The 12,112-nt window shown below is 43.2% G+C and overlaps 1 protein-coding gene across 2 annotated transcripts in view; it reads right to left on the bottom strand.

Annotated features, from left to right (window-relative positions):
• Window positions 1-12,112, bottom strand: part of STXBP1 (syntaxin binding protein 1) — a 74,009-nt gene that overhangs the window by 28,516 nt on the left and 33,381 nt on the right. For both annotated transcript variants that reach the window (XM_042912685.1, XM_042912686.1), the window contains exons 2-6: window positions 9,145-9,194; window positions 7,445-7,526; window positions 2,597-2,673; window positions 1,663-1,741; window positions 365-468 (exon numbers count right to left, since the gene is read on the bottom strand). In XM_042912685.1, the coding sequence (XP_042768619.1) occupies window positions 365-468; window positions 1,663-1,741; window positions 2,597-2,673; window positions 7,445-7,526; window positions 9,145-9,194 (392 nt within the window). The remainder of the gene's footprint in view (window positions 1-364; window positions 469-1,662; window positions 1,742-2,596; window positions 2,674-7,444; window positions 7,527-9,144; window positions 9,195-12,112) is intronic.

Here is a 12,112-nt window from a genome sequence, read left to right as displayed (position 1 = left end):
TGACCCCTTCCCCTGCTCTCCTTCCCTGCTCATTTTGGACTGGCTACCTTTTGCTTATTCAAGGAGTCAGCCAGCAGGAGTGAACGCTGCGAGCAAGGATGAAATGCATGCAAAGAAAGGTGTGAGGGCTGAAAAAAAAAAAATCAGAAATAACCCGAGAGTAAGATGAGGGCATCGGGCAGACCCCTGAGGAACTCTGCTTCCATTCCATCAGCATCCACTTATGCACGTCATTCGGCAATTCTGAATACACAATCTTCCTCCCCACCTCTCCTCACTACACACACCCCTCTGAGGATTTGCCAGGGTTCCTGATTGAGCAGCGAGGATCCAGATTTTCCATGCACACCCCACTCAGCCTCACCTGGGACTCATAGGGGAGAAATGCAATGTTGATTTCCGTCAGAGTCTTGATGACTTTGGCTGCTCGTGATTTCACCAGCTCATTAAACAGGGCATCTGGACAAGCTGCAAGAATATGACAAAAGACAGCAGGCTTTCCTGTCCGCTTGCTGCTTCATTTCAGCAGTTGCACACGTCTGGTGGGGTTTTTATTTTATTAGGATTTCAAGAAGGCAACTGGAACATTTGTCCCATCCTAAGATATCCACTAACTATAAGGTATAAAGGGAATGTAAAGCCACCTAAAAGGCCCTCCACATATAACAGAGAAACAAATGGCAATAAGATTGAGATTTGAGAGCTAATAAACTACTTTCTGATATCAGGGAAAGGAAAAAAAAAAAAACCCCATAAGAGATTAAGAAGGGGATAAGAAAAGGGCCTATGATACGAACAGACACCACACATCTGACATGTTAATGAAAAATACAAGGAAGAAAATTGAAACCGGTGGGAAAGGCAGTACAGGCAGTTCTCCTGGACCCTTGAAGGAACTCAGCCGCACACGAGACCCACCTGTGGGGAAACCAGGACTGCCAAGGGCTCTTCCGAGCCAAACATATGGCTTCGGATTCCCAGAAATGCTTTTTTGGTTTATTATTACTAATGTCACGTTCCTGCTCTGTTTTTCACCCGAATTCAGATAGTAAACAATTATTCTTCGTAAGAACCCTTCCTCCTTTTCTCAGTGGCGAGTTCTGTGGGACTTTCCCTAAAGAGAGGAACGGAGGGCGCACTGTTGTTGCTGAACTCATGAGCTAGCCAGCTCGGCCACCCCTCCCTCTCTTTGCTATTAACAAAGAGTGACCAAGACGCTTCTGCATGAGGCTCCCTGTGCAAAAAACCTCCACAAAGTATGAAAACGAATCCCAGGATGATGACGCAGGTTCTGTCTGCTACGATCACCACTGGATTGGACTATATTTGTAGCTGAAAACCTGATGGAAATACACTACAGTTTACGGTGATATCTGGAAGTCTATACAGTGAAACATCAAAGCTAGCATTGGACATTTCTTCTCAGCACTCAGCCCTCTAGTCCTTAGAAGAGGTGCTATTTTTCATCAGGAAGGACGGCATGACTGAGTAGGTTTGTATTTGCGTGTGTTTATTTTTATCTCTTAGGCAATGTATCTTCTGAAGAGAAAATAAAAGATCAGGAGAAACGTGGCAAGAACCATTTCTTCCCTATTGACCAGCCTTGCTGTGCAGAGACGCTAACCAGGAAGGACAGGGGTGGGAACTGCCAGCCCTACTTACAGTCAGTGAAGAAGACGTGAGCAGCCCGGTACTTAGCGGTCGGTGGGTCCTTAAAGTCACTGATGAGAGAGTGGACAGACTGTAGAGGGGGGAGAAAAGGAAGGAACTGAATCCAATTCTGCCAGCAAATGTGGACCTATATCTGAACTGGGCTAAATCCAAGCTGCCTGGACAAAACAGCAGGGGATTTTTTTAATGTAGAATTCATGTTTGGCCATAACAGAATTCTGAAGCCTTAAAAGTAGGACTGTTTCAGAGTTTAGATGAACAAAATCCTCCTTAGCTCATTCCAGAAGACCGCATCAGTTCTTTGGAGCCACTATAACTTGGGTTCCTGAGAAGATATTCACAAAAGAGGAAAGTGGTCAAAAACCTTCCAGGAAACTCACATTGATGAAGTGCTGGCAATTTAGTTGCATCTGCAAAAACTCAGCTGTAAGCCAGTTTTCAAAAGTGAAAAGAAAGGAATGGAAAACTGGCAGGAATTTATACAGATTAAGAGACCTAAGGCAACTATCAAACAAAAGCAAGGAGGTGAATCTTGTCTGGACACCGGTTTGAACCAATCCCCCCTAAAATGACAAGACAGGTCAATTTTGCCATAACCTGGATACTGACAAAACAGACCCAAAATTATAGAATGCCAGAGTTGCGGAGGTGAGTCACTACTCAGACACAGAGGGTCTCCTCCCCGGAGAGGGTGTGCGTGAGGGGGAAACTGGAGAGACCCGGACCCAGCCTTCTGGACAGCAGCTGTGTTTGAGAGAGCTTAATGCACCCCGACTGCACACTGTACCCCTCCTTCCGTGTCTGTGGACTGCACGCTTAATCAGAGCAGTGTGTTAAATGCGCGCTTAACCTAGAAATGTCAGATGCTCTGCACCAAGCCAGCACGTGCAACCTTAGCCAAAGCTCTCCTGGGGGCGGGACTTACCTTCTCAGACGGAGTGATGAGATACACAGCCTCCAGGCTGGGCAGCGGCTCTCTGCGCTTGTTGATGTCTTCCACAACTAGACAACAAACAGCAGCCCACAGTCAGTAAGAAAACATAAGTGGTGACCATAAAACTAGAAACAATCTAGACAGGCCACCTTCAGACTGCTGCAGGTAAAAAACTATGGGGTGTGGGGTGGGAATCATTTGCCCCTTCCCTGCAGGGACCACATTCCACAGTCTCACAAGGCTCGAGATGTTAGAAAACCTGGAATTTTATCACACTAAGTATCTCCCATTTCAGTTTAAGTAACGTCTTTGATCTCTTGATTAAAAATCGAAAATCCTTGGGGCGCCTGGGTGGCTCAGTAGTCGGTTAAGCGTCCAACTTCAGCTCAGGTCATGATCTCGTGATCTGTGAGTTTGAGCACTGCATTAGGCTCTGTGCTGACAGCTCAGGGCCTGGAGCCTGCTCCAGAGTCTGTGTCTCCTTCCCTCTCTGTCCCTCCCCTGCTCGTGCTGTGTCTCTTTCTGTCTCTCAAAAATGAATAAATGTTTGGGGTGCCTGGATGGCTTAGTCGGTTAAGTGACCTGACTTCGGTTCAGGTCATGATCTCACTGCTTGTGAGTTTGAGCCCTGCATCAGGATCTGGGCCAACAGCTCAGAGCCTGGAGCCCACCTCGATTCTATGTCTCCCTCTCTCACTGCCCCTCCCCCACTCATTCTCTCTCTCCCTCTCTCTCAAATAAACATAAAAAAATTCATTAAAAAAATGAATAAATGTTAAATTTTTTTTTAATTAAAAAAATTTTTTAGGGGGTGCCTGGGTGGTTCAGTTGGTTAAGCCTCTGACTTCAGCTCAGGCCATGATCTCACAGTTTGTGGGTTCAAGCCCGCTTCAGGCTCTGTGCTGGTAGCTCAGAACCTGGAGCCTGCTTTGGATTCTGTGTCTCCCTCTCTCTCTGCCCTTCCCTGACTTGTGCTCTCTCTCAAAAATAAATAAACATTAAAAAAATTTTTTTTTAATTTTTAATGGAAAATCCTACCTCATTCTGCCTCTTCATTTTTTTTTCTCATCTGTCCTAAATAATCCCAATTCCTTTAGAATTTCCAGGTTGAGTTTATCAACAATTAGGTAGCTTCCATCATTTTCTTTTGTATATCACATGAAGATATTCTAAACGTGCTGTCTACATACTACTGTGCTTCTCAAAGGTTAAATATTATATTTTGTTAAACCATGGGCATTTGGTTTGTTTCTTTTATTTATGTCAGCTACTTCACCTGGAAAGAAGGGCTTCTGGGATAATCCTCATCTTACCAGCCACCTGATAAAGCTTAAGACGTGCCACCTCACTGTACTGTCTTCCAGCGAAGAGAGAACAGCACAATCACTTGGTGCTATCTTCCCATGCAGATGGTTTAAGCAAATAAAAGCATCACTGTAGGATGATACCTTGTAACATTTATAAAGACTTTTCAAATATTGTGATCATCCAAAGATATTTGAACATCCAAATAATGTCCAAATACCAAAATCCTTCAAGCATCGACTTTACCAGTGGCTGTAGACTTCTGAATTTCATAGGCCCATAATACTTCACCCCCAGACCTTTTGGGGGTTCAGTGTAGGATTGCTAACTTTTCAATTCTGCCAAGTAAGGACCTTTTTTAGAACCCACGTTTGAGGGTAGGGAAAAGTCTGTGTGCAGTAGGGAGAGAGCTGAACCCTCATCTACCACAGGAAGCCAACAGATAACATCCACCATCGATGAATCCGAAGATAACAGTGTAGGTTTCTGTCTAGAAATATCAAAAGAATAACCAGAAGAAAGAGTAGACCCTGAGGGAGAAGAGAGTGGGGCAGGGTGCTGCTGCTTGTTCATCAGAAGCTCCTTAGCTCCATTTGGCTCTTTCTCCCCTTAACTTTTGCTTCGGTAGAGAAAAAAATAGCTTTAAAAATTCAATGAAGAAAATAACTTTGGGGTGCCTTGGTGGCTCAATTAGTTAAGCATCTCACTTTGGCTCAGGTCATGATCTTGTGTGAGTTCAAGCCCTGCATCGGGCTCTGTGCTGACAGCTCAGAGCCTAGAGCCTGCTTCGGATTCTGCCTCCCTCTCCCTCTGCCCCTCCCTCTCTTGTGCTATGTCTCTGTCTCTCAAAAATAAATAAACATAAAAAAATTTTTTTTAAAAATAGCTTTGCAAGCTCAAAACAGGGGCAATGCCTGGTCTTAGATCACTGAATGACAAAAAGTCACATTAAAAGCTATGTATTCTCATTTATAGGACTATGTTTCTGATGACAGATTACCTGGATTTGGAAAAAGTTTTTAAAAATGAAGGACTCACAAGGTGTGATTATACCTCCCCAAATTATTACATTATGTATGCATATGTATATATTTCACTTACATTTAATCAATAAGAAAGTCCACAATACATTATTACCATAATTTCACAATTTGAAAATATTTTAACACCAAACAATAGGAACAACACAATCTTAGAATAAAGGACAAACCTTTGAATGAAATTCATTTAGCTTAACGAAATCTCAACCCTTTTAGTTTTTCCTCCCGTAATTGTGATTTGGTAATAATTTTGACAAAGACCAGCAACAGTCTGTGTTTTTTTCCTAGGAAAAAAACTAGGAAATGCATTGAAACAGATGTATTATTAAAACAGGTGTGTTCCATCCAACACTTTTTTTTTTTTTTTACAGGAAAAACAAGTTAGCTTCCTTGTTTGAAACAATAGCTCAGAAGAGAATGCTTTTCAATCAATGCTGTTTCAAAGATTAAAACCATGATCCCTCTTGGGGTGCCTCGGTGGCTCAGTCAGTTAAGCGTCCGACTCTAGCTCAGGTCATGATCTCGCAGTTCGTGGGTTCGAGCCCTGCATCGGGCTCTGTCCAGCTCAGAGCCTGGAGCCTGCTTCAGATTCTGTGTCTCCCTCTCTCTCTGCCCCTGCCCTGTTTACGCTCTATCTCTCTCTCTCTCCTTCAAAACTAAGTAAACATTAGGGGCGCCCGGGTGGCTCAGTCGGTTGGGCGTCCGACTTCCGCTCAGGTCATGATCTCGCAGCTCATGAGTTTGAGCCCCACGTTGGGCTCTGTGCTGACAGCTCGGAGCCTGGAGCCTGCTTCAGATTCTGTGTCTCCCTCTCTCTGCCCCTCCCCCACTCTTTTTCTCTGTCTCAAAAATAAACATTAAATAAATAAATAAATAAATAAATATTTAAAAAAATTTTTTTAAAGCCTATTTGTTGTGAAACTGTAACACACACTCCAAAGAGTGAATAAAACATAAACATACAAATAATTACAGGCACCTCCGTGGGTTAAGTAACCCACTCTGTGGGTGAGGTACCTGGGTGCCTCCGTGGGTTAAGTAACGGACTCTTGATTTTGGCTAAGGTCATGATCTCGTGGTTAGTGGCTTCGAGCCCCAAATCGGGCTCCATGCTGACAGTGCTGAAACTGTTTGGAATTCTCTTTCTCCCTCTCTCTCTGCCCCTCCCGTGCACTCTGTCTCCCTCTCTCAACATAAATAAGCCAACTTAAAACAAAAAAAAGTAAACGCCTGCATAAGCGTCACCTCAGTTAGGAAACAGAACTGGCCGGCACTCACAGAAATGCACTTGCTACGTGCTCACTCCCCTCCTTCCAAAGGGAAGCACCATCCTGACTTGGATGTGACCATGTCTCTTCATGGTTTTACCACATACACTGCATTTCAAAACAGCATAGCTTAGTTCTGCCTAGTTTTGAACTTTATATAAATTGAAGCACACTGTAAATATTGTTTCTTTCGCTCAACATTACTTACTAGATCTATGCATGTGCTTGTGAGTAGTCAGAGTTCATTCATTCTCGTTGCTATACAGTATTCTGCTATGCGACTATACCATAACTTATTTAACCATCCTACTCTTCACGGGTGTTTTAGTTGTTTCCAATCTGGGGCTATGTTAACAATGCTCTGTGAGGGGCGCCTGGGTGGCTCAGTCGGTTGAGCGTCCGACTTCGGCTCAGGTCATGATCTCATGGTCCGTGGGTTCGAGCCCCGCATCGGGCTCTGTGCTGACAGCTCAGAGCCTGGAGCCTGTTTCAGATTCTGTGTCTCCCTCTCTCTGTGACCCTCCCCCGTTCATGCTCTGTCTCTCTCTGTCTCAAAAATAATAAAAACGTTAAAAAAAATAAAAAAAAAAACAAAAAACAATGCTCTGTGAACATCTGTGCATGTGCATTCTGGGCACACAAGCCTGAGGTTGTCGAGGACACACGTCTAACCATCTGGCTTGCAGAGCACACACACTTCAATTCTACTAGACACTGTCTGTGTCTTTCAAAGTAACTGCATCAGTGGACACCCCGTCATATAGGAGTTCCTATTTTTCTACATCTTATCTGTCACTTGGCATTATCAGAATTTTAATATTCCAATCTGATGAGTGTATAGCAAGATCTCATTCTGGTTTTAACCAACTAATGTGGGCGGGCAATTTCTCATGTATTTATTGGCCATTTGGATTTCTTCTGTTAGGTGCCTGTTTGGGTCTTTTGTGCGTTGTTTCCATTGGTGGCCTGCCTTTTCCCCCCTTGATTTAACCTTCCTTTCGGCATCCTTTACCGGATATTTAATGATCATCTAGTACTGCATCTGCTGCTGGGAATTTAGTGATGAACAAGAAAGCCTTGGGTCTCTCTCAAGAATTTGCAGTCTTACTATGCATGTTATTGGAAGAATCTGAAGTCAAGTGAGATAACAACAAACGGGGAGGAGGAAAGCTTGCCACAAGGAGAAGGCCTGACCGTCACTCAAGGACAGAGAGAGCTGCACTCACTTGTTATCCCCTCGGTCATGATGTCTGTCATCTTACAGCAGGAGGACAACATCCTCATGCTCAGCTGATCGACCACCAGCACCTGGAAGCAGAAAGAACAGCTTACAGCCTACATGGGACCTGCTACGATTCTCTCATAAGCTTACGAAGTCAGACTTCAAAAAGCGCCCCAGAAATACAGAATATTAAGTTATAAATATTTCTGATGGGCCAGAAGTTTGCTGAGATACATGCTAGCTTTTATCTCCCACACCACACCGAGACCTAACCTTCTAGGAGTTAGAGTTTGTTCTCGGTAACTTGACTTAATTGTATCAACTTAAAAAAATTAAGGTTTTTCCATGATAAAGAAAATGACTACTCATAGAAAAGCAAGAAAGCAAGCAAGAAAGACTGACTCATCTACAGCACCCACACTCAGAGAAACCTGTATTGGAGATTATTTTTTTTACAAGGAGAAGGAACACCCATGCTACATAAATGGCATGGAAGGTGAGGCCTTTGTCGTCAACATCATTAGGATGTACTGGCAGGGGTGCTGTCTGGGAGCATACTCTACCTCAGTCCACACTGGGAGAACGAGAACATACCAGGCTTGGTCTAAAAGCTTCATCCCTGCAATTCGTCAGCTAACTTCCCATCTCCATTCAGCCCACAGTTGAAAGAAGAAGCTGGGATCTAAAATAAGGCTACTTCTCTTCCTCTTTAATGATACAAACTGAGGTAACAGGAGCCAGACACAATGTGGAGCGGAAAGCTCTAAGAACCAATTAGTTTTCACTTTATGAGTCAACTTTCTCAAGATCAAAGTTCACCAGTCCCTAAATCTATTCCTGATGGGAAGGGTAAGAGAGAAAGAGGACATGTATAAAGAGTTCCTGCCAGATGGCCTCCACCCTGGGTGATAAGGATGAGATGTGCTGGCTAAAACAGAATCTCACAGGGCTGAAGAGGAGACCAAAATCCTTCTGTACCAAGCAGCGCTGTCATTCCTGGACCAAGTGAACTTGAAAATGTGTGGGCTCCTGACTGTGGGACAACTTAGGGGCAAGAATGATTGGCATAAATCCTCCAAAGATACACAGGGAAATTCAAGTAAAACTGCATGTTCCCCTGGCCAGTATAATGCCCAATCTCAGACAACCAAGGGACTTTCAGAACGGAGCACAGCACACTTCCCCACTTGAATCACCCACTCCGGTAACTGAGGATGTAATCAATCTGACTGGCTTAAGCATTTGCCTCCAGCGTTTCTCTCACTGTTCTATGAATAAACAAGCTTCCTTTTTTGGTCTTCTGTAGTTACAGATAAATGGTTGGACCAGTTGCCTCGGCTCCATGGAGATGCTTCAGGGCCACCAGAGGGGCTTCCTTCTTTCTCACCCATAGCAAGTAGAATAATTTCACCTTCTTCTGCTTTATAGAAGGGGTGCTGGGTTAAGATTTTGTTTGAATAAAAGAGCTCCACTGGTAAGTGTCCCACCAGGTGATCTTTAAGAGAAGCTTATGGCCAGATTTCTTAACCAGGACTACATAATAACGAGGCACAGTGGATCACCTTTTTCTGTACTCTCTGGACACAGCAAAGTCTTTGATTTCCTACTTATATACCTTTCCTCCAACTCCACTTTCTTAAACTTTCACCATTCTTCTATTTTCACATGAATGTCAAGGCCATTAATTGTGCTTCCTCTACTTACCTTCCACTCCCCCTTCTTCTTTACCTTCTTTATCACATCATGCATGATCTCTAAAAAAGGAGAGAGGGAAAAAAACAAAGTAAGGAAGGAAGCAGGGAAGGAGGGAGGAAAACTTAAAGTAATGTCAAGGACTTTCAACAACTGCCTATTATGTTAGACTAGGTCATTTCTCCCCAGCAGGCTTTATTTTCTTTGTCATGCAATTCAACCAATCTGCTTACTGAGCCATAATCAAATTACCACAAACTGTTCCTGTTCCTTTATTCTTAATTTTTTTTTTTTTCTTAAGTAAGCTCAAGGCCCAACATGGGGCTGGAATTCACGACTCTGAGATCAAGAGTCACATGCTCTACTGACTGAGCCAGTCAGGCACCTGTCTTCCTGTTCCTTTAATTTGGCAGTTCTCAAACTTTTTGGTTTCAGGACTTTACACTCTTAAAAATTTAGGACTCCAAAGAGTGTTTGTTAGGTAAATATCAATAGATGTTTACCATATTAGAAATTAAACTGAGGGGCACCTGGGTGGCTTAGTTGGTTAAGCATCTGACTCTTAGTTATGGCTCAAGTCATGACCTCGAGTTTCATGGGTTCAAGCCTGACACTGGACTCTGCGCTGACAATGCGGAGCCTGCTTGGGATTCTCTCTCTCTCCACCCCTCTCCCGCTTGTACTCTCTAAGAAATAAACTTAAAAAAAAAAAAAAAAAAAGAAATTAAGCTGAGAAATTTTTTAAGTATCCACTAATTCATTTAAAATAACAAGAGGGGTGGGGTGCCTGGGTGGCTCGTAATCATCCAACTTGGGGATTCAAGTCATGATCTCATGGCTCATGAGTTCGAGCCTCACATTGTACTCTGTGCTGACAGCTCAGAGCCTGGAGCCTGCTTCGAATTCTGTGTCTCCCTCTCTCTCTGCCCCTCCCCTGCTCATGCTCTGTCTCTCTTTCAAAAGTAAATAAACATTAAAAAATAAAATAAAATAAAATATGGGGCGCCTGGGTGGCTCAGTTGGTTAAGCGTCCGACTTCAGCTCATGTTGTGATCTCACAGTTTGTGAATTTGAGCCCTGCGTCAGGCTCTGTGCTAACGGCTTGGAGCCTGGAGCCTGCTTCAGATCCTGTGTCTCCTTCTCTCTCTGCCCCTCCCCGACTTGTGCTCTGTCTCTGTCTCTCAAAAACAAATAAATGTAAAAAAAAAATAAAAATAATAAAATAAAATAACAAAAGGGGTGCCTGGCTGGCTCAGTCTGTAGAGCATGCTGACTCCTGATCTCCAGGTCATGAGTTCAAGCCCCATGTTGGGTATAGAGCTTACTTTAAACAAACAAACAAAACCATTATATGTTAACGGAGATAGCATTTTAATTAAATGTAACTAGACTGTCTAAAATAAAACAATTTTTAGTGAGAATATTGGTGGGGTTTTTTTGTGTTTTTTTTTTTTTTACATTTTCACAATTCTCTTTAATGTCTGGCTTCCTAAAAAAACAACTGGGTTCTCCTACCTGCTTCTGCAATCTGTTATGGAGCATACAGCATATGGAAAACTACTGTATACTTGCGAGAGAGTAAGAGGGAAGGCAAATAACATCTTAGTCTTATTATGAAGACAGCTTTGCTCCAGGACTCCCCACCGGATCTCAGGTTTGAGAACCACTGCCTTAAATGAAGTAGTTAAGAGGCTATGACAATCCCTCAGGCCATATGGGCCTCCCCTCAAGCTCCAAAAACAGATGTGAAAGGCAGTTGTGATGACTTTCTAACCCTGAGTACATCCGTGGGATGCCCCCAACCAAAATCACCATTTTGATAAGCCACAGTTCCTATAAATGCCACACCACACACAGGTCTACCCAGCCATGGAGTCTTCACAGCAAATACCACTTTCGCCATTCTTCCTAAATCCAGGTAATACACAGGCCTGGAAGGACTCAAAGGTGAGCAGTTGTCACCAACAAGCATGTTTCAAACATTTAGGTCATTCTCTAGAGCACAATGGTTCTGAATTCTGCTTTTTATGATCTTCAATAGTCTGATTTATCATAAAAGTTTCCTAAAATTTTTAAAAACTTTTTACTTGATTATAAAAAGCCACACACAAAAATGAACTATTGGGACCTCATTAAAACAAAAAGCTTCTGCACAGCAAAAGAAACAATCAGCAAAACTAAAAGGCAACTGACGGAATGGGAGAAGACATTTGCAAACGACATACCAGATAAAGGGTTAGTATCCAAAATCTATAAAGAACTTATCAAACTCAACACCCAAAAAACAAATAACCCAGTGAAGAAATGGGCAAAAGACATGAACAGACACTTCTCCAAAGAAGACATCCAGGTGGTCAACTGACACATGAAAAAATACTCAACATCACTCATCATCAGGGAAATACAAATCAAAACCACAATGAGATACCACCTGACACCTGTCAGAATGGCAAACATTAACAACTCAGGCAACAACAATGTTGGTGAGGATGTGGAGAAAGAGGATCTCTTCTGCACTGTTGGTGGGAATGCAAACCGGTGCAGCCACTCTGGAAAACAGTATGGAGGCTCCTCAAAAAATTAAAAATAGAACTACCCTATGACCTAGCAATTGCACTACTAAGTATTTATCCAAGGGATACAGGGATGCTGTTTCGAAGGGGCACATGCACCCCAATGTTTATAGCAGCACTATCGACAATAGCCAAAGTATGGAAAGAGCCCGAATGTCCACTGACGGATGAATGGATAAACAAGATGTGGTATATGGGGCACCTGGGTGGCTCAGTCAGTTGAGCATCTGACTTCGGCTCAGGTCATGATCTCGTGGTTCACGAGATCGAGCCCTGTGTTGGGCTCTGTGCTGACAGCTTGGAGCCTGGAGCCTGCTTTGGATTCTGTGTCTTCCTCTCTCTCTGCCCCTTCCCTGCTCATGCTCTGTCTCTCTCAAAAATAAATAAACATTAAAAAAAAAAAGAAT

This window comes from Panthera leo, chromosome D4, assembly GCF_018350215.1.
Source record: "Panthera leo isolate Ple1 chromosome D4, P.leo_Ple1_pat1.1, whole genome shotgun sequence".
Taxonomy (NCBI): domain Eukaryota; kingdom Metazoa; phylum Chordata; class Mammalia; order Carnivora; family Felidae; genus Panthera; species Panthera leo.
The sequence above is the reverse complement of the archived record's forward strand: the minus strand, read 5'-3'. Positions and strand labels throughout refer to the sequence as shown.